At 43.8% G+C, this 20,833-nt stretch overlaps 2 protein-coding genes across 9 annotated transcripts in view; one reads left to right on the top strand and one right to left on the bottom strand.

Moving 5' to 3' along the window:
- Positions 1-17,203, top strand: part of INTS10 (integrator complex subunit 10) — a 44,570-nt gene extending 27,367 nt beyond the window's left edge. For 2 of the 8 annotated variants that reach the window (XM_084857488.1, XM_084857493.1), the window contains 7 exons: positions 676-828; positions 2,292-2,400; positions 4,303-4,382; positions 6,722-6,884; positions 7,700-7,793; positions 14,555-14,632; positions 16,402-17,203. In XM_084857488.1, coding sequence (XP_084713614.1) covers positions 676-828; positions 2,292-2,400; positions 4,303-4,382; positions 6,722-6,884; positions 7,700-7,793; positions 14,555-14,632; positions 16,402-16,558 — 834 coding nt within the window. In that variant the 3' untranslated portion in view covers positions 16,559-17,203. Of the gene's footprint in view, positions 1-675; positions 829-2,291; positions 2,401-4,302; positions 4,383-4,698; positions 5,066-6,721; positions 6,885-7,699; positions 7,794-14,554; positions 14,633-16,401 lie in introns of those variants that run through there. The other 6 variants (XM_084857489.1, XM_084857494.1, XR_014792229.1 and 3 more) reach the window with 5 other exon arrangements.
- Positions 17,204-17,385: 182 nt separating this feature from the next.
- Positions 17,386-20,833, bottom strand: part of HGSNAT (heparan-alpha-glucosaminide N-acetyltransferase) — a 35,551-nt gene continuing 32,103 nt past the window's right edge. Inside the window, exons 16-18 of the mRNA XM_084857496.1 lie at positions 19,763-19,833; positions 19,568-19,680; positions 17,386-17,806 (exon numbers count right to left, since the gene is read on the bottom strand). Of these exons, the coding sequence (XP_084713622.1) occupies positions 17,625-17,806; positions 19,568-19,680; positions 19,763-19,833 (366 nt within the window). The 3' untranslated portion in view covers positions 17,386-17,624. The remainder of the gene's footprint in view (positions 17,807-19,567; positions 19,681-19,762; positions 19,834-20,833) is intronic.

Here is a 20,833-nt window from a genome sequence, read left to right on the forward strand (position 1 = left end):
CAGCAACAAACCATGGGTTAACCACTGGGTTGTTTAGCCCCCAAGCAACCCCAGTGCTCTGTCTTCGCATGACATGATCAACCATAGGTTGTTGAATAAAAGCAGAAGTGAGGAGTGTGCAGGGGGCAGCATGCTCACTCACTCTGCTTATGCAGGGCAAATAGTGGGTTAATTAACCCATGATTTCCTGTTATATGCAAACTGGGTCACAGAGAACCCATGGTTTGTTGTCTGGTTTTGAACTCTGGGTTGTTTAAACCCTGGGTTGTTGTTATGTGTGAATCTATAACCATGGGTTGTGCATGGGTTGTTTTGCCAGGCTACCGAGGCAGCAAGCAAGAGTGGTCAAAAACACCAGCTGCTCTACATGCTAGTGCTACAGCACCACAAATGCATTTTGAGATACAGAGAGAGCGAGCATGGGTGAAGGAGGAGAGAAACAACCCAGGGATTGAGAAAACAAACCACAGTTAGTTCAGTTGTCTGCCAGACAAGCCTTGGGTAAGGGCAACAAAGCATGGGTTAACTAAACCACAGCTTAGTGTTATGTGTGAAGCAGGTCATAGTATTTTGCTGCCTGGAGACCCCTGGTTTCTGAAAATAATCTCAATTTCTGTCAAATTGGAGTGTTAACATTCTTTTAGTGATTTGGTTTTTGTTTCTCTTTTGGGAAAGGGTCAGTATAAAAAAGCAATAGCCAGCTTGCATCACTTAGCAGCTCTGCAGGGATCTCACTCTCAGCAGCAGATCATGGGGCAAGGATCGCTAGAGAATCAGCGAGCCCTAATCCAGCTAGCAACCTGTCATTTTGCCCTTGGGGAATTCTGCGTAAGTCTCTTCATTCTTCTTAGTCTAGCTAGCCCCTTTCCTTCTTTGCTGGTGGCTTCTACTGCTACTAAGATTAGGATCTGTGGGACCTGATGCAGGTTGCCGAAGGACTTTCTGCTGTGGAGGCCAGCTAAAACCTCTTAGGCCACATTCGCACGTAACAATAAGTAATGAATTTGGGCTTATGAAACCACAGTCTGAATGAGCAACATGTTAATGCACACAGCCCATTCACTCCTGCTTCGTGTGAGCAGGTAAACAATCCAAGCAGGGATTGTTCAGCGTGGTGTCCAAAGCTAGGGTTAGGGTTGATAGCACCCAAACAAGCCAAGACTTGTAATCCAACAACAAGCCCTCGTTTAAAGCTGGTTTATGATTTATATAAAGCTAGAGTAGGGTACAATAAACCATAATCCTGGGTTCAGACATCACACCAAACTATCCCTGCCTGGTTTGTTTCCCTGCACACACAAAATAAACAGGGCACGTGCATCAGCATGCTGCTTATTCAAATTGTGTTTTTTTAATAAGTAAGATTTCATGGCTTAATCATTATCCATAAATATGGCCACACTCTTGTAGCTGTCATCTGTTAGGAGCAGGGAAAAGAAACCAGGTTGGCAGTTGGGCAAATTAGCACATGGACAGTGAAAGCTGAACTTGACTACCTGGTTTGCCCTGCCTGGCATAAAATACTCTGCCCATGTATTGTTCGGCGTATCACAAGTGCTAATGTGGTGTAGTGGCTAAGAGTGTGAGCTGGGAAGCCCTAGTTCAAGCATTGTTTCATCCACAGATTCATTAAGTAGCCTTAGGCAGCCTCGGTCTCCCACTTTATGACTTGTATGCTTAGCTTGGCTCTTACAGTATAAAATAATAACATGGTAATAACAATTAGAGATGGCTGAACAGCAGCCTCTGTTCAGTAACACCCCCCGGTCTCCTTCAAGCAGCCGGAAGGGGTCAGTGTTGAATCCAGTGGAGGCAGCTCTTTGTAGGCAAAATGGGAGGGTGGGAGATGACAGCCACACACCCTTTGGATGGCCCAGGGGGAGGCCTTCAGACCCCACCCTTCCATTTTGCCGCCATTTGTTCCCATGGAGCTGTGGAAAAGGGACTCTGTCTTCTTGCTGACCAACCCAGCAGGAGTGCCCCCTTGGGCTGGTCAGTATAGAGTGTGCCGACAGAGAAGGAACAGTGCTACCACCGTCCCTTCCCTGTAATCGCTTGGATGCTGCAAGCAAAACTGGGAGCATCTTGCTTGAGGCGGGCTGTGTTTCCTGCCCTGGTTCTGCTCACAGAAATTGAGGAGGGCTGTTTCCTTTTACAAACAGCCCTACTAGATTTCTCATGGCTTCCTGATAACAATATAGTGAAAACCTAACTGGCCATTCATCATTGCTCTAATTGCTTGTTTGTGTGGGTTTTCTTATACAACTGTTGATCTTAATGTTCTCTTGTAGTTGACCTGTGAAAAGGTACTTGACCTAATGTGCTACATGGTACTTCCAATACAAGAGGGGGCTAAATTGCAGGAAGAACAGCCTGCACTGAAGTCAAAATTCAGGAAAGGTAAGAGTTTACCTTATCTCTGAATAGCTGACAGGGGAAGAGAGAATCCTAGTGATTTAGCCCTAAGATCCATCCCAAAAACGTCTATAGTAATTGTTTACTGAAAATATATTCTTTTTTTAAGCATTAGTATTTTTTCTCCCTGACTCCCTGCCCCCAGTTTCAGAAACAACCACATGGGATTCAAATTCCACACCTAGTTGAACTGTGATGACTTGGCTCTCTGACATTATTATTACAGGCATTATTGGAGTTGGGAGGAAGAGGTGGGTTGGGTAAGCTAAGAGCTCTTTTTAATTGCTAATTATGGAAAGAATGTTGGGACTTCAGGAATCCTTAAGGGGGTACTGGGAAGAAGATGCAGAGGTAATGTCTGGGTTCAAATGTTCATGGGGGTAAAAGAAGCCATTGTGGCTTCTCCCCTTGTCCTTGCACGTGCTCGTTGGTTCGCATAATTACCCATGCTGCAGTAGGTAATTTTGGGAAAATGGGGTCAGTTAAATTCCAAGTCTCTTCCACGTGCTCTTTAAAACTGGGGTAATTAAAGATCATAGATACATCTCATTAGGGCAGCCTTCCCCAGCCTGATGCCTTCCAGATGCTTTGGACTTCAACTCCCATCACCCCCAGCTGGCATGGTCAGTGGTCAGAAATGTAATCCAAAACATCTGGAGGGCATCAGGTTGGGGAAGGCTGCATTAGGGCTTTTAAAAAGCCCCCCCACACACACTGTACCTTAGTTGTGTTCTGCTTGATCCCCATATCAGATAAGTAAAAAATTTTTTAAAAAGCATAGGAGAAATAAAACCTGGGGCGCAAAAATACAGGTGCCACTGTTGCCTAAGAGAACTGGGCCTGGCAACTGGCACCTGGGTTGCTGAAAAGGGCAGGAAAAGGGTGCTGCTGTTTGTAAGGTACGGCCACTACCTCCTCTTGCTCCTTTAGTACTTGCTTCCTTTCCCAGTACAGTCACCTCCGTCAGTCCCACCACACTTCCAGTGCAGTTTGAGTATGCTCTAAGCCTTGGGTGAAGAGGAGGGTGCTCACTGCCTCCTCTTTTTCCTCTCAATGAAGCACTGCCTAAAAGGAAGTCAGCAAGGGATGTGGGGGAAGTGAGAGACCAGAACACACCAACAGGCTCTCGCCACTCACTGCATGGTCAAGTTTCCCTCTTTCCGACCTGGCTCCTACATTTGCAGAAACCTTTGCACCTGGGGTTAAAGCACAAGGCAACTTGTCTCTTTGGCAGCTACTGCAGAGAAACGGGAGCAAAGCTTCAGCTGTGCATGTAGTTCCCACCGACATCCATGCACCCTTTCTTGGGGTCCTCGCTTCTGCATCTGTTCACATGATCAGAGGGGGAAATAAGCCATGGTGGATTATTAACCCCGCTGCGCATGCTGGTTGCATGTCGGGGGATTTACATAATTACCCTTGCTGGCATGGCTTGCCAACTTATGCAAACACAGCGAGGGGGGCTTGTTGGCGTGGTTCACAAACCACCCCAGAATCCTAAAACAGCCCATGAGTTCTGGGTGGCTTGTTAACCACAGCAGCAAGCCACCCTTACTGGGTTTGCACGACACAGCAAGCTGACTGGCAAGGCTAATTATGCAAATCCCCCTGGCAAGTGACCAGTATGCATGATGGGGGAAATTAGCCACCAAGCTTCATTTCCCTCTCTGCAATGGTGCAAACCTAGTCACCGTCTGCTTCCAGTTTCTCCCTGAAACCGTGTTGAGTAAATATAAATAAAAGTTAAAGTGATCATGATTAGAAGAGAGCTGTCACCTTTTGCAGAAGAATATTTGCTCAAGCTGATAAAGTTTTAAGTCTGTCATATTTGCTTCTTATGAAAATTATAGAACTTGTAATATGTACAAAACTGTCATTTATCTGTAGCTTCGGAGCTGAAGCTTTGGCCATGTACCAGTAAAGCTATTATGCCCTATTGCTTGCGGTTACTATTGGCTTGTTTTAAGGTAAGTTTTCATTCTGTTTGTAGTGGGGGAAAGCATGTCCTACTGCCACTCGATTTCTTAGATTGATAATGGTGACTCTGGGGGAAATTGTTTTCTGTTTAATTCTATTCATCTTGGCCTCAGTATCTTCATTATGTTTTAGCAGTGTACGTTAGCAGAAGGCTTCAGGGGTGTGGTTGGACTCTGGTAGAAGTAGCCTAGTTGAAATGAATTGAGGTAGATCATTCATGTCAAGTAGACTGTGCGCTAGTGCTGAGATCAGTTCTGTTCACCTGGTCCCAGTCAGTAATCAAGTGGCTGTGCTTTGAACCAACAGATGTATCTGAGCACTCCTCGACTTGCTCACTGGAGAAGAAACAAAATCTCCTCTAAGATAAAAAGCAATTATTGGGCAATGACCAATCTTCCACTGAACAAGCACATCTTGTATGTATCTGGAAAAAGCATCTTAGTTACTCTGGATCAGGATTCCACACATCCATTTGCTTCTAGTGAGAGGGAATCTCTTCTGTCTAGGCAGTCTGCATTTGTGGATGAGGATGAAGCAAAAACTCTGTTCAGTCATTACTCCCATGGTGCATCAATTTGAGTACAAAGAGGTCATGTGTTTAGCTCTGCCCCCGGTCATGTGGCTCCCCCTAGACCCTCACAACCCTCCCCCCATGAGTCCTCTTGCATGTGCAGTGGGAAGAGTCAACTTCTCGCATCATGTTGAAGCAGGAGTGCTCAGAAGCAATTAAAATAAATTGTTAGTGCTTATTGAATTGTGCTTTGGAGACACTTGGAAGAGAGGCTGTTTCCTTCCCTCAGGCAAGATTATTCACTCACCTGGTGCTGCCACTTCTGAATGCTGGGTGTGAGGTGAGTGAATGATCCTTCCTGCACCTCCACCGAAGGAAGGAAATTAGCTCACGCTAAGTTTGTGGATGTATGCTCGGAAGTGGCAAGTGGGGATGTGTCGCAGCCTGGCACATGGAGAATGAATGAGCCTGCTCTTCCAGAGGACGCGGGAAGGAAAGACTCAGCCTCGCATTCATGCTTGGCCTGGAGGCAGCATGTCTTCTGAGCATGGCCCAGACCTGCCTCGGGTGAGAGTCTCAACCTCCCCCTGCCCACTTCATGTGTTGGGATGAGGGCAGCTGGCCACAAATCATGCATTGGTCACCAAGGCCCGCTGTGGGAGGCACTGTTTCAGGGGTGAAAATTAGTTGCTTGAATGAAGTAATGCAACTGTTGGCTCCTTGTCTCTAATCAGAGCGAATTGCATATTCTGTGCTACTTGCCAGTCTCTAGTCCCAACACAGCAAAGCACATTTCAGTATTAATTTTTTTTTTTTTCATGTTTGGCTTATTACAAATGTTCATACCCTTCTCAGTTCAAACAAGTAGATACAGATAACTTTCTACCAAGTGGTAAGTTATCATGGTAAGCTAGATGTCTGAACTCATACAGAGGGCGAGAGAGAGAGAGAGAGAGAGAGAGAGAGAGATACACACACACACACGCACGCACATGCACACACACACATACATGCAAGCACGTGCGCGCACACACACACACACCCTCTCTCTCTTTCTCTCTCACTCACTCTTTACCCATATAAAATACTCCGGAGGAATAATGCTTGCCTTGGGATAGCCTGGTCATTGCTATCGTCCTGCAAAGTGGTAGGGAAGATCTTCCACATGTTGGCCAAATAGTTGCCTGTATCCACCTAAGGAGTTCACAAGAATAGCAGTCAACTTTCTGAGTTAACTTGTGCTGAAGAAATGTTCCAGAATTGAGTAAAGTTCATTTACCGCTGAAACTAGAACTTTTCCGTATGTGATATGAGCTGGTGTGGCTGTGCTGTGTTGTGACTTAGGAAGGCCTCGGATCAAATCTTGTATCTTCCATGAACTCACATATTTCACCCCATATCTGAAATATGGGGATAATGATACTGGTCTTCTTTACAGGGTTGTAGCAATTATTAAGATCTTGTGAAGTTATTTGGACAGTTTAAAATACTATAGAAATGTGAGCTGGTATTGTTACTTCACATACCCTTACAGTGTGTGTTGGACTGATTCGGCCTCATTCCAAGCTTCAAACAGGTATCGTTAGAGAGTCTAAGCATTTCAATTACATTTCAGGTTCCACCCTAACCACAGTCCACATTTATACGCTTCTTAGTCCAGTCCGTTGTGGATGAATGTGAATGATGCAATCTGCAGCCTGATACACATGATGAATACTCTGGAAACGCACCTAAGTGTCTCTGCCTGTTAGGTGTTGGCTTGGAATTTACTGTGTCAAGATGCTGTCCAGTTTGTTCATTTCATTTTCCCCCCAACAGCTGAGAGCTTTCACGGACAATAGAGATGATATGGCACTGGGCCATGTGGTTGTGTTGCTCCAGCACGAGTGGCCAAGGGGTGAAAACCTGTTCTTGAAAGCAATCAACAAAATCTGTCAACAAGGAAACTTCCAGTATGAGAACTTTTTCAACTATGTTACAAGTATCCTTTTTCCAAAAATGCCAGCAGACCGAAATAGATGATAGGAGGCCCATATTTTCAGAATTGCCAAAGAAATGTGGGATCTGCTCTTGGGTAATGTTGGGCAGAGGCCTGATGGAATGAAACAGGGTAAGAGCTGGCAACAGGAAACGAAAGAGCAAAGAGATTAAAGGGGTAATGGAGTCTGAGAGTGAGAGCTGCAAGAAGCATCGGTTCAGGTATACTGTTGAGGATCCAGAACATGCTGAAACAGTCTCTGCATTTAGGAATGGTACCCTAGACCTGTTACTATTTATGGGAACAGCAGACATTCATGGGAACTATGGTATGTGTTGGTTACTCTTGCAGAACAATCTTATGTATGTCTACTCAAAAGTAGGTCCCATTGCACTCAATGGGATTTATTCTCAGCCAAGTGTTATAGGATTGCGGCTTTAGTATGTGAGCAAAAGTTCTCTTATTATTGCACAAGTGTTTTACACACTCTGGACAATGCTCTTTGTATTAGCGTATTGCAGCAACAGTTAAAGGATTTGTTCTGACAACACCCTACATCTATAGGGTTCTATCCAATGTTAATCATACTTAGAGTAGAGCCCTTGAAATGAATGGCACTTAAGTTAGACTAACATTGGATATACCCCATAGATACTTTGCATACAGTTCATGAAGGAAGCATTCACAGCAATTTACTGGAACGTCGGTAAGGAAGAACAGAATGAAAGCCAATCATGTAATGAATCACATCAATTTCACTATTTTTATGTTCTGTGTCAAAGTCTGTTTTCTTTTTTGGACCTGAACAATTTCTCCAGATATTGATATGCTGGAAGAATTTGCTTATTTAAGAACACAAGAAGGAGGGAAAATTCATCTGGAATTGTTGCCAAATCAGGGAATGTTAATAAAGTAAGAAGATTTTTTTTTCCCAAATTATAGAATTGATGAGAGTGCTCTGACTACTAGTATAATTTATGTGAAGTGGCTAATCTAAATGGTTAAGGCAAATATATTGGGAAGCATCCTACATAAGTAGTGGGTTTTTATCTGGTTACATTTTAGACTTTTCAGGGAAGGTGATAGTAAATGCATAGAAGACCACATGAGAATGGGAAGTATTAACTTATTTGGGCATTAGAATCAAATTTGAGCATCTCCCTGGCACAATGGACAGTGCAAAGGCTGATAAGGTATTAAGTACTCTAGCTGTCTTGGGCTGTAAAACTGGATGGTCCGGAGGGGAGAATATACTGTATCTAAGTGGACCACTATGCTGAGGAAGTTACATGTCACTTCCACATAGATTCTTGTCAACTAGTTTTCTCCATTGATGGAGAAAATATTGATGGCGTAATCGCATAGTGGATAGTCTTTCAATGCAAAAATGGCAGGTTGGCAGCTGGCTAATCCAAGAACGTCGAATGAAAGTTCCATTATGATTAGGCCAACAACAAGGAACTGCTACGCTCATTTTCTGTAGCTTGCCCCAAAGCAGGTCACAAGCACAAGCTCTGCCATTTGGTGGTTCGGGCTGTTACGTTTAATGGATTTTATCCACTCTTAATTTTTCCTTTATAGCACTAAAGGGGCAAAGTATGATGGCTATTCAGAGGCTGCTCCAAGTTGGGCAGGTGTGGGTTGTGTGTCCTGTGATATTGTGGGATAATGACTCCAGTGACACTTTTCTTGACAACTCTGATAGTGCAGCTAAGCAACTTCTCTTGTCCAACTTCTTTTCCCCCTGCCTAGTATTCATATTCCATTCAGCCACAACTGTGGCTTTACTTTATTCCTTTAATGTGTTTTTGTCTGCTTGGAATGTACACCAGCTGATGCTTTTCAGCACCAGACATGTGCCCAGGTGAATTGGAGGAAGTGACTATGTTTTAATAGAAATATTCAGGAAATCATGATAGCCCTGAAATGTGGGCAAATGAAGGGTAGAGTGGATAAAGTGTTGTTTAGGGTGGACGTAAAGAACATCCAGTGGGGATGATTGGAGCCTGGAGCAGTAGTGAGTGCACCAGCCTTTGAATTGATTTTCAAGGCAGTTGCCTCCAGAAAAGGGTGACAACTTGGTAGCATGACTTGACTAATAGCAACATCTCATGTGGGGTCAATCCTTATAGGACTTCAGCCTTACCACTGGGGCTCTGGATAAGTAGCCAGGATGGAATGGAGAAGGGAAGAATGGGGAGAGAGAAAGGTGGAAGAGGGCCTACTACATGTTCAAACCCACCATTGTAGCTATAAGATTTGGAGAGTTGCTTTATTAAAAAGAAAGCTGTGGTTCTTAGGATGCTGAATTCCGTGCTTATGCCATATGCAGAATTGTGGAAGACAATTTGCCCTAATTGCCTAATGCCCTAGACATTACTTGCTGATGTCAACATCGGTGCTGGAGCTTCCCAAACAAGTGGAAGGTACCAGTGCACTTACTGGAGCAAAATATATAACCCAGACAATATGAATATACATCCTTTTGAGGAAATAGACACACTGCTGTCTATTCCAAGGAGATTTTTAAATCCCCACAAGATCGGCGGAACAAATCTTTACCTTGTGTTAGGTACTGAAAGATTCTAATTGACAAGGAAGGTAGTGGGCCAAGAAAATGGTTTTCACATTTGGTTTGTTTCTGTATGCAGTGAAACAGGAAACCCACTACTATAGCACAAAAGGTTCTTGGTCAATGGAAAATCCTTTAGCTCAGCCTTGCTCAACCTGGTTGCTCCAGATGTTTTGGATTACAACTCCCAACATTCTCGCCCATTGGTCACAATGGCTAGGCCTGATGGGGGTTGAAATATAAAACAACTGGAAGACGCTAGGGTGGGGAAGGCTGCTGTAGCTGTGGGCAGGGCCAGGAAACTCAGTGTCCGTTCCAGAAAGGAGACCCCCTCCCCTCCTCCCCCCGGTTCAGACTCTGCTTTCCATCTGCTGAAGGCGGTGCTGGGAAAGGGGATGGAACATTCCCCAGTGGGGCTAGAGCCATACTCCATGCTGAGACTGCCTCTTCCTGCAACTGTTGGTCCTCAGCCTGAGCCACATGGCCGCTTGGGAAGGGGCCCTCCGCAACAGTCTCGGGAGGGGAAGTATGACACTGGCTGCAGTGCTTGAGGAGAAGTAATTCTGGTAGAGGGATCTGTAGAGGGATAGGAGTGGCCTCCTCTTGGGGGATTTTGTAGCATTCATCAACATCACAGAGGAATACTTACACTTCCCTATTTCCTAGCATGTCAGAAGTATCTGTGTTTTGCTTATGGAAAATATCAATACAGGGTCTTACCATCTGGCCTCCCTCCCATGTCCACGGCCTTTGTGAAGGTAATGATTGCTCTGGTAGCACACCTCAGAACCAGTGGAGTCTACATTACCCTTAATTCTGAGCAGATCACCGACTAGCCAGAAACGAGGAAGGTCAGCCACCACTGCCTGTTTAGAACCCCCATAGCTTTATGATCAACAGGAGCAAGAGTGCTCTCCCACCAGGCCAGAGGATACAACACCTTGGGGGGATACTATACACAGATGTGGAGGAAATATTCCTCTCACCAGGAGAGACTGGATTGTCGCCACAACTTGAGAGGGTCTGTCACTTAAGTCAGCAGATGCCAGAGATCTGGCTTGCCTGTAAGGCTAAGTGATAGCTTGCAGAGATATGGTTTCCTGGGCAAGGATCCAGGCCAGGGTCCTCCAGTAGTTGCTACCACCCCAACAGCACCAGATCTTGCTCAGACAGTAACTTCAGTTGGAGCTTCCCAAGGGGGTAAAGCACATGTTCTGCTTCTGGCTGAACCCAGTTTACTTGAATGAGGGAACGCCTCTGCAAGAACTGGGATCTTGGGATGGAGAGCTCACTGCATGAAGGCTATGGCCCAGTGTCTGATTCCACACAGAAGTGCCCACCTAGTTGAAACTGCAGGCTGCCAGGCTTTCCCTCCTTGATTTTTCTACCAAGATCTGTTGCATATACATCCTAACAAGAACACACATCAACACCATGAAAGCTTGCATCAGTCATCAGGGAGACACCTGCTTCAGCAGGCTGCAGGAATCAGATGGTCTGTTTGCCTGGGTGAAAGTAAATCTTATTACCATGGAATATGTGCAGGGCTTCCAGAACAGACAGACTAACTGAACTACAAAGCCCTTGAGCAGGGGCAATGGGCTCCCAAGCCAAGAGATATTCCTGTTGATGGTGCAAGATGAGGTGCACTGATTGTTGACCTTGCAATGGGAAAATACAAAAATGGATTATTCTTGTGTTTCAAGCTGAAGCAACAGATGTTGTGTTTTTCCAGTGTCCCCTAGGCTTGCTATACATGTTCCCTCAGTTCCTGATGTGAATGTTGTGCAAAGTGGAAAGCCTATGGGCAGACATGACTGTGGCGGCTCCATTCTGGCCCAGAAAGCCATGGTTTGTGGACCTAAGGAAGAAAAGCGGGATATAAATCTAACAAACAGAACATCTTGGCATTTCTAAGCCCCTGGCCCATTCTAACCTAGCCAAGTCTACGGACCTAGGCTTCAGTCCTCTACTCGAAACCAGTATGACTCCCAGTACACATGTGGAGATTGAAAGCCAGTGGCGCCTACAGCAGGGCTAGGGAACCTCTTTCAGTCTGAGGGTCAATTGAGTTTCAGAGAAGCTCTTGAGGGCCGCATTCCAGTGATGTGCAAGGCCAAAGACAAAAGGAGTGGGGTCAAAAATACAAATAAACCCCCAGCATATTGTACCGTAGAGCTCTTATTGCCAATAACTAAGCCTTAGGAGAGGAATTTAAATCTTTTAGAATGGGGGGAAAAAACTGCATAGAAGCTGGGAAACCACCAATCATTGGGGAAGGAAGCATGGCCATCTGGGGGAAAGGGTGCAGGGGAGGGGGGCATGGCCATCTGGGGGACCCTGGAGGCTGGATTTGGCCCTGTGCCTGAGGTTCCCCATCCCTGCCCTACAGGAAGCTTTCTTGAAAGAGGTGTTTCAGTTCATCCTGGCCTCCCACAGGTCCTCCACCACCAAAATCTAGAGATGAGAGAGAAGCAAGGGTGTTGCCTCCACTTCAGCCACTGTCCCCAGTGTGTTTTGGCTTTCTTCCCCTTAGGCCTAGACCAAGGGCTTGACCCAACAAACTTAAAAGAAACAGTTGCGGTGTTTTGGGCAGGGAGGATTATTTTCTTCTGTCCCACCATCTCACCTTGAGAGATGCCTTGCAAATCAATTTCCCTCCCCGCCACCCCCGTGTCCACACCTTTCCCTAGTCCTGAATTGCTCCTCAGAATGATTTCCCTCAGGGATCGCACCTCGAAGGTAGTTTTCCTTGCAACTTCCACATCTGCTAGAAGGGGTGAGAGAGTGAGGCACTCTTGTGTCACACGACACAACAGCCCATCTTGGGTTGCTTAACCCTTGAGGAGCCGTGGTGTATGCCAGTTGCCGTTTTGACTATACAACTCCCACTTGGGGGGTTCTTGTGTTGTCTGAACCTGGCCATCGGGGGTTATATGAAAGTTAACCTTTGCCTAACCTTACAAGGTTGTTTAACCCTTGCATAAGCCTGATGGCTGGGCTCAGATGACCTGACAACCTGATTGGGGATTGCATATGCAAAATCGCGCCTACCATGGGTCATCCTGGGTTAAATAATCCACGGTGAGCTGCAGCGTGTCATGGAAACCAGGTCATTGTCACTCATAACCCTCCCATATTTTCCTGCTGTTTCTTCCGCCTTTTTTTCTTACCGCAGAAAGTCAGTTAAGGAAAAAAGACGGAATAGCTGCACAAAGCCTCCAGACCGTTAGCAATACAACCCCTTCATCTGAAAGCACCCAGTAGTCCTTTGTATCCATCTTTACCTTGGATGCTGCCTCTGGTGAAAAGGGCCATCCAGCAGGTTCTGTGAAGCAAGATGTAGTTGTCCTGCCCTGGGCTGTGAGCATTGTTTTTAGAGTCCTTTCCTGCCTTGGTCGCTGAGAATGGTAAGCTGGGCTGACTGTAAATTCCCTTTTGGTCAGCAGGCGGGAGAATGGGCCAATCCACCGTGTGGTGTTCTGAAGTCATAACGAAGCGTTAGTCATATCTGCATGGTTTCCCCAGAGCAGTTAGAGACCTCATGGGATTCCCTCTTACCTCTGCTCTCTGTCCAGTTTAGCAATATTGCAGCCTGTTTGCCCCTATTTGGTCCGGGTTTTTTTCTTTAGTTGACAGTTGTGTTCCAGATATTTGGATCCAAGCTAGTGGTCCTTTGGCTGAAGCTATGTCCTGAAACTGGGAGAGTGCTTCTCTCCAGAAGGGACATCAAATTCTGCTGGTTGGCTCACCAGGATTCTGTTAAAGACTGCAAGTCATCACTTGTTGGAGAGACCCTGACAGATATGGTTTCTTCTGGTTTTTCAGACTCATCTTAGTTGCTCCATTTCCAAGGGCTTTCAGAAAATTCTACTTCAGTTATCCTAAACAGTATCTTCTCTCTCACTCTCCATCTTTTCTGGTTAAGATGCATGAAATATACCAGCTTGCTGCCATTTTGGCTGCATTTGTTTCCCTTTGACCCATCTCTGAAGCATTTCCTAGAATCTTTACCTGCTTTATTTGGATATTCTTGAGATTACTGCAGCTTTTCACTTTACAGCATTAACAGTATCATTAAGAATACATACTGGAAAAAGATTTTAAGGATAAAGCCATCAAAATAGTAGAGGAGTAGCAGCATAGGGTACCTCTTTGCTCCAACCTGTGCAGTGTTAAAAACATCACACACACACACACCCCAATCCTCAAGTGAGATGGCATTGCAAATTGATGTTAAGAGTATGTACTTCTCATCTTAAATATCTGTTAGCAAAAAGGGCTGCCTGGGGGCTTTAAAGAGGAACAAAGCTGATTGCTGTCTTGTTGCTATGTACCCAGGGCCAATCTAAATGTTACAATGCAGCTATGTGTAATGAAACCTCAATGCTTTCTGCTCCCTTCCAAAGCATTGCTAACCATTTCCCTGGTGGCCCATTTTCTCCTGAAACTTGCTTCCGTGAAATCAGTGAAACCCAGGGGCTGGGAGGGGAAGAGGCTTGGTAGTGGGGATTTTAGGGGAGATGCGGCTGCATTAAGGAAAGGATTAAGTGTCCCCACCCCTTTCCACTGCTGCCAAGGAGAAGGGAACAGCAGGACTTTATTCCATGTTACACATTGTAATATGTAGTTTGGCCCTAATTTGTAACGGTAGCCTAGTCTGACAGTACTCATTTTATTTGGCTTGGGAAAAGGACAGAGGTTCAAATTGTTGCATATGAGGCTTGTTCATATTCTCTTACATGATAAAATACTTGCTGGGACTCCTGATCCCTGATTTCAGTGTTGTCACAGGTGCACCAATTCCCTGCAGTTTTATGTTCTTTGTAAATACATATGATGTAGTTAGGATTTTTAACCTGGAATGACTTCTTGAATGAGCTGTTTTGGAGAGCCAAGCCTCTGGATGAAGCTTCTGGATGAAGCTTTCATCATCCCTAATGAAAGATCCATTGTATGCCTGCACTAGGGTTTGGACTCTTGATTTGTAGTCTCTTCTTTTTGTATCTCTCTCTCTCTCTCTTTCTCTGGAGCATTGCTTTTGTAGCACAGGGGAAGTTGGTGTGGGTGTTTGAATGCTGCTGTTTGCTGTTTTTTAAAGGACTTCTAGCCCTCCGCTGGGGTTACTGCAGCAGGAATTCATACCTGTACTACAGCCCAGCATGCAGACTGCTGACAGGTACCAAGCAGGGGAACATCCCTGCTCATAGTGTGCTGTCTTTTTGTCAATATGTTTTACTGCCCATGGTTATCAGACCTTTGTTAATTCAGTAGTTTTATCCATGCTTTTGTTCTTCATTTGTGCCTGCATCACTTGGCAAGCCATGTTTTACTATTGTTAACACTTTTTGTTATTTTTCCATAAGTTACTGGCACATGTATGTTCTTCAATTTTTAAGTGGATCTCTGTATGATTAAACATTAATGGTGCTCTGGCTAGATTTTTGTGGACACTCCAGCTTCTTCTTTTATTAAAATACTCATGTTTAGGTAAGATGGCCACCATTTACTCCTTCAGTACTGCAAAAGTATACTGGCTGTTTTCTGTTTTGAAGTTTCAACAAGGGCAGGAAGTAGTCCTAGGTCTCAAAACACTGCTTCGGCAAGATAGAAGCATTGAAAAGGCAGTATTAAATCTGTTAATTAAAAAAATCTGCCACGTCACTCCTTCTGAAACATGTGATTAAGAACTAAGATGTGAAGCAATGTAGGACATTTTAATGGTGTTAGATGCACTTTCTTAATTATGCCATTTTCAAAATGCTTTTGATATTTATATCCAATCACTGTTTGGTAGCATGTGTTAGTTTTTGATAAAGGCACAAACAAGTACCTATAAGCCAAAAGTGTTGCCGGGAGGTGGGGGTGGTCAGGTTTTGTTTTGTTTTTACAATTCCCATCTACTTGCTGCCTGCCTCTTCTGTGCCGTTTTTATTCTGGAACTCTTCACCAAGCGTTGCTGCTCTGCACTCCTACTCAACAAAAGGTGTGCTGTAGGAGTCTTTGATGGATATGCAGCAATTCTTCGCCTCTAAGTTATTTTTCTTATGGAAGTTCTGCTCCCAAATCCATTGAAAGGGGCCCTTTTTTGGTTTACTGGCTACTGTGGCCTTTTGTGCTGAAATATTGCACAAATCAAGAGCAGTGCAGGGCCCTCTTAAATTCTTTGAAAATCAAAGTGACTTTGAAAATCACTGGATCAGTGATCCAGTGCAAGATCAACTGCAGCAGTGGGGAGGAGTGGGGGAAAGCACTGAGCAACTAGAGCAAAATTTAAATCTTGGTTATAAAATGGCACAACCTGTTAAGCCACTTCTGTAGCTTTTGGAGTTGCAGTAGTAGTTATGGGAGAAGCTTAGCATTATGACTGATAATGGAACTGTTAATTCCTCTGCCCTTATTGAGCCTCAAGACTGCTTCTCATAGACTCTATGACATAAAGGGAATTAGTACAAAGTCTTTGGGCAAGGATCAGAATTCTTACTATCTCCAGGAGCTTACTGCACAATGGCATGGTGCACATATCTTAATCTGCTTTTATCCTACCTTGGTGAAAAACGTATACTAGAAAAGGCATTTAACTTGCTGTGCTGTTTGTCTCACTAACACACAACAGCAAAAATATCCTTCTGGCCAAATTTAAAGCTGAACAGCTACTATTTGCCACTGTGGTTCTTTTGTGTACTGCGTCAAAGATACCCTAAAAAGCTAAATCCAAGGAACTTTGGGTATTATCCAACACTTTTAAAATCAGTTGTAGATTTGTTACAGAATTCAATAATATATGTATGGCACTCTCAGCGAACAGTCTCATTAAACAAATAGATGTTTTTAAAAAGGGTTGGATCAAGCCAGGAAGCTAGATTTTGCAACACATACAATGCACAGCTTTTAAAATGGAAACAGTAGCTCTGCGCCCTTTAACTATTTTGTGTATTATAATTTCAGGCATCACACAGTTACCAGGGGAATAACCAAAGGTGTGAAGGAGGATTTCCGCCTGGCAATGGAGCGCCAAGTGTCACGTTGCGGGGAAAACCTGATGATGGTGTTGCACAGATTCTGCATCAATGAGAAGATCTTGCTCCTTCAGACACTGACTTGAGTACCGTGGACTCCCTGCTGGAGCATCTTATTAAGGGCAGGCAGAGAAGAGAGCCATGATGTTGCCTTGATGTCTCATTACAGTTACCCTGAAGCCTTTGGCTCAGCTTGCTAAAAGATTGCTAGCTGAACAAAGTTAACCTCGGAAAGGTGGCTCATGATCACACTATCAAAACTTCATTTCACCTTTTGGTAAACCTTTGAGTTGGCCACTGTAAATAAAATACGTTTCAAATGTATTTAAAAATCATGTTTTCATTAAAATGTATTTGGCTGCAGCCTCAAACTCAGCACTGGCCACAACGGTTGTGGGTGGACAGTGTGGAGCCATAATCCCCTCTTGATAATGTTTGAATGGTGAGAACCACTGGTCATAAGTTCAAGGAGTCATGCAGAAAGGTACATCTAAAACAGAGTTGTTCGTGGTGGACTCACAGCTAAGCTTTCTGTCAAAGATGATCAGAATGTAGGAAGATAGTAAATAGGCAGGCTGGGGGCAGATGCAGGAAGGTAGGAGAGCCAAAGAGGCAATGCCAGGCAGAGTCCCCTAGGTCTGACAGAACGGATGGGCTATCTGGGAAGGAAGCCGTGCTCTTACCTGCAGAGACTATTACTGGCCCTTCTTCATTCCACTCTGCCATCTTGAGGAGCAGATCAAAAGGTACCCTGTTCAATTCTGGCTGGTTCTGTCAAATGCCCATCTGTTGCATTAGTATAGACAATTATATCTCAAACATGGGTTGTCACTTTTATATGAGACAAGCATGTAATAAATCCCTAAATGGAGTGGTTACCTGCCTTTGAAAGTCCTTTTAAATTGCCTAAGGGTGAGGAGCTATTCAATATGTTTATTAATAAATGGAATAATACAGTAAATAAAAGTTTAAACAAAGCCTTGCCTTAGCTCAGTTAGCAAATCTTAAATATGCATGTCTCAGTTCTAGATGACTTCGAATGTAAACCAAACACATGATCTCTTTAAAAAAATGAAATAAAGTAACATCAGTATGGTGGGGGTACCCCCGTGTTCGCATGCCCCCAAATCCTTTGAACTGTAGATGAGCCAGTTAGATTTTCCAGAATATTCTCTTCCTGTAGAGTCCATAGGATATGATAACCCATAGGGATGTGGCAATTAGATTCTGAGTCAAATGTTCACTATGAGATTGTGTGTTCTGCATCTTCCACTTAAAAGGAAAGTAGTTTTCAAATATTTCATGCCCAACATAGACGAGAATGGAGTTCATACCTTCAACGAAACCAAAGTGTTATCAGGAAGACAGTTACGTGTTACAGCCATACTATATAATAGGATCTGGTAGCCTACAGAGCCCGACTACCGGCACTTTAGGGCAGACAGAAAACCAACCAATACTGCTGAGCTCAGTGAGGAGGAGGAATTAATAAGGGCATGGGACAACCGAAAGCAAATGAACATACTGGAAGAAGAAAAGGAGATAATCGATGTGGGGCATAGAGACCCCTATGGCTGAGGAAAGAGAAAAAGTCAACAGTCCAGAGACAGAAAGAGTACAGTGGATTAAAAGGAAAACACTGCGTTAAATATGTATTTAAAATGGTGTTCCATTTTAACAGTTAGCAGCAGCATAGCCCTCCTGTATTAGAAGTGGTCCTCCACTGCGATTAGAGCTCTGCGTCTTGTTTTAGGAGCATGTCCGCATAGACTTTCTTCTGCTCTTGATTCAAAGCTTTAGTGCGAAACAAGAAATTACCTGGCAAAGGCTGACCCCAAAACGTAGGCTGTCACAGGAGGACACATAGCGCAGCCTATTTATCTTCACTACACCACCACCAGGTCCCACAGCTGCTAATCTGGTTTTCAAGTTGCTATCTGTCCATCCCAGTAGCTTGTAGTTTTTATTTGAAAAAATAAAAACTACAAGCTTGCTCCCAGTCCTCATAATCTTTCTACATGATGCTTTTCTTATCCTGGTAAAGCCTATTTCGCCTGATAAATGGTAGATATTGTAACAAGACCAGCATTAGATTTTCACTGGTCCTACAAAGGACTTTTGTAAAGGCTTGTCTAGTTTGGTCCTCAAAGTAAGTGACAAATCAAGAAAGAAGAAAATTCTTTCTTTCCTGATTTGTCACTTACTTGAGGACCAAACTAGACAATATGCAGGAGATGTATGAACAGTCTCTCACCGTTTTTAAGAACTAAGTGAAAGCTCTGGAAGTACTGGAGGCTTTGATCAGGAGTAGAAGAGCAGCAGGGGAGAGACTGCTGCTCAAAATCACTCCTCACCCCCACCAACACGTGCTTTCCCATCCATAGGAGGAGGAGGAATATGGGTCTCCTCCCATCTTTTTCCTTGCTGAGAGAAAAGCCATCCAGAGGTGATTTTGAGTGGATGATTAGATGGGAAAGGGTTAAGCAGCCCCTCCCTACCACCATTTCAACAGCCTCCTGCAGCTGCTTTTCAATTTAAAATAGTTGGGAGACTACTTATGTATCTCCTTAGTTTGGAATACACTCTAGGGACGTACTTACACTCTAGGGAATTACTATGTGCTGCTTCTTGCCACAAGAATTAATGCTGCCACCACCACATATTTGAGGATGGGTGCTTTGTTAGTTCTAGGAAGTTCAACCAGTTGCTTTGCAAATGCAAGGTACACTCCCAATGCTAGATGCATTGCGCATTGCAACTGGTGACTGCTGTCTACAGGGTGTAAAGCACCTGTCCAACAAGCTCCTGCATAGTGAGCATGAGCTGGGGGGGGGGGGGGGAGAAGATGGGGAAAATGCCCAAACTGAAACACTGAATTTGGATAGAGAACAGATGTGCTTTCAAAATCAATTTAGCTACAATTATTTGTTTAGAAACTAGGCACAAGATTATAAATAAAGTGAGATCACACATCCCTCCCACCTCAATTCTTGAAGGGGAAAAATAAACCCCCAAGGATGGACTGAAGCCTTCCTCCTTAGATCTCCATAGTTACCAAGTTCAAACTGGAATATTGTCCTTTGAAGTACACTCACCTGGATAGAAAAATGGAGCACCTGACCACACCTTCTTAACATCTACCAGGTAGAATATCAACAGCAGAAGCACAAAGGCAAAGCTGCTCAATGTCGTCACATATGAAATGGACCTGCAGGAATTTCAGAGGGCAGTTCAAGAATCATCTAGCAAATACCAGCATACAGAATAAAGTGACTTTGCATTCTACTCACCATAAATTCTTGTTCACTGGAATAAAGCCTTGATCTTTTGAGCATTTGGTCAATGCAACAGAAATGACACCCTGAAAAATAGGCATTTGAGCTGAGAAAGGAATGTTGGACTTACTGTGGAATGTTTCTTCTCATCAATGGATGGAAAATATCCTGAGGAGTTAGTTACTCCTCTCATTCTTGCTGAGAACACAGCCATGAAAATTAGTGGAAGGCTTTTGTCCCTTATGGGCGGGTCTCCCACTTTGGGGAAATAAGCTAGTAAAGACATCTCAAAATACAGTGGAAGTCAACCATTGACATTTCATTTTAATACATTTCTGGGATGACATAACACAAGTGAAGAAAAATCAAATCAATACAGTAAGAAAATACTATTAAAATCAAATTACAAGTAACATACAGCAAAATACAATGAACAAAGTACGATAAAATACGGTAAAAATATAAACATACACACAGATTGTGGGGAATCATTTTGCTCCCTCCCAGCAAAGACTAAGGTTGTGTAGCATCTTGAACTCATGTCATTCCAATACATAATAAAGATACTTTATTTCTCAATGAATCAGATTTTTTTGCCTGCCTTTTCTCAAATTAGCAATTCTCAAATTTTGTCATAGAAGCTATGCTCTGGATTCTCATGTCCCCATATCTTTCTTCTCTCCAGTGTGAGAATCACCTATTCATTCTATTCTCTACTTCCTGTTCTTTTACCAATTACTAATATGTTGCCCACAGTCCAATGCAGATTTAAATGCCCTTAGGTTCATTGCTTTCAATGAGTTTAAGCACACAATTCTCTATTGAATTGTAGTGATTGTGTTTTTATTCTGCAGGCTTACCAGTACTGACTGATTCCTTCAGGAGTTTGATTTATCGAAACAGAAGTGTTCAAAAGAAATCTCTGAATATCTACTTCCGTGAACTAAATTTTTCAGAAAACCGGCTTTAAAACAGGTGGCACCCTCACTGCCTCATTGCCTCCAAAAATACGCAAAAAAGAAAAAAAATGGCTGTTTGCCATCGAAATTTGGCAGCAAACCATTACAGAGGCTTACTAAAGACAAA

Source organism: Heloderma suspectum, chromosome 5 (assembly GCF_057233095.1).
Source record: "Heloderma suspectum isolate Gila_16-S chromosome 5, 16-S_ref, whole genome shotgun sequence".
Classification (NCBI taxonomy): Eukaryota; Metazoa; Chordata; class Lepidosauria; order Squamata; family Helodermatidae; genus Heloderma; species Heloderma suspectum.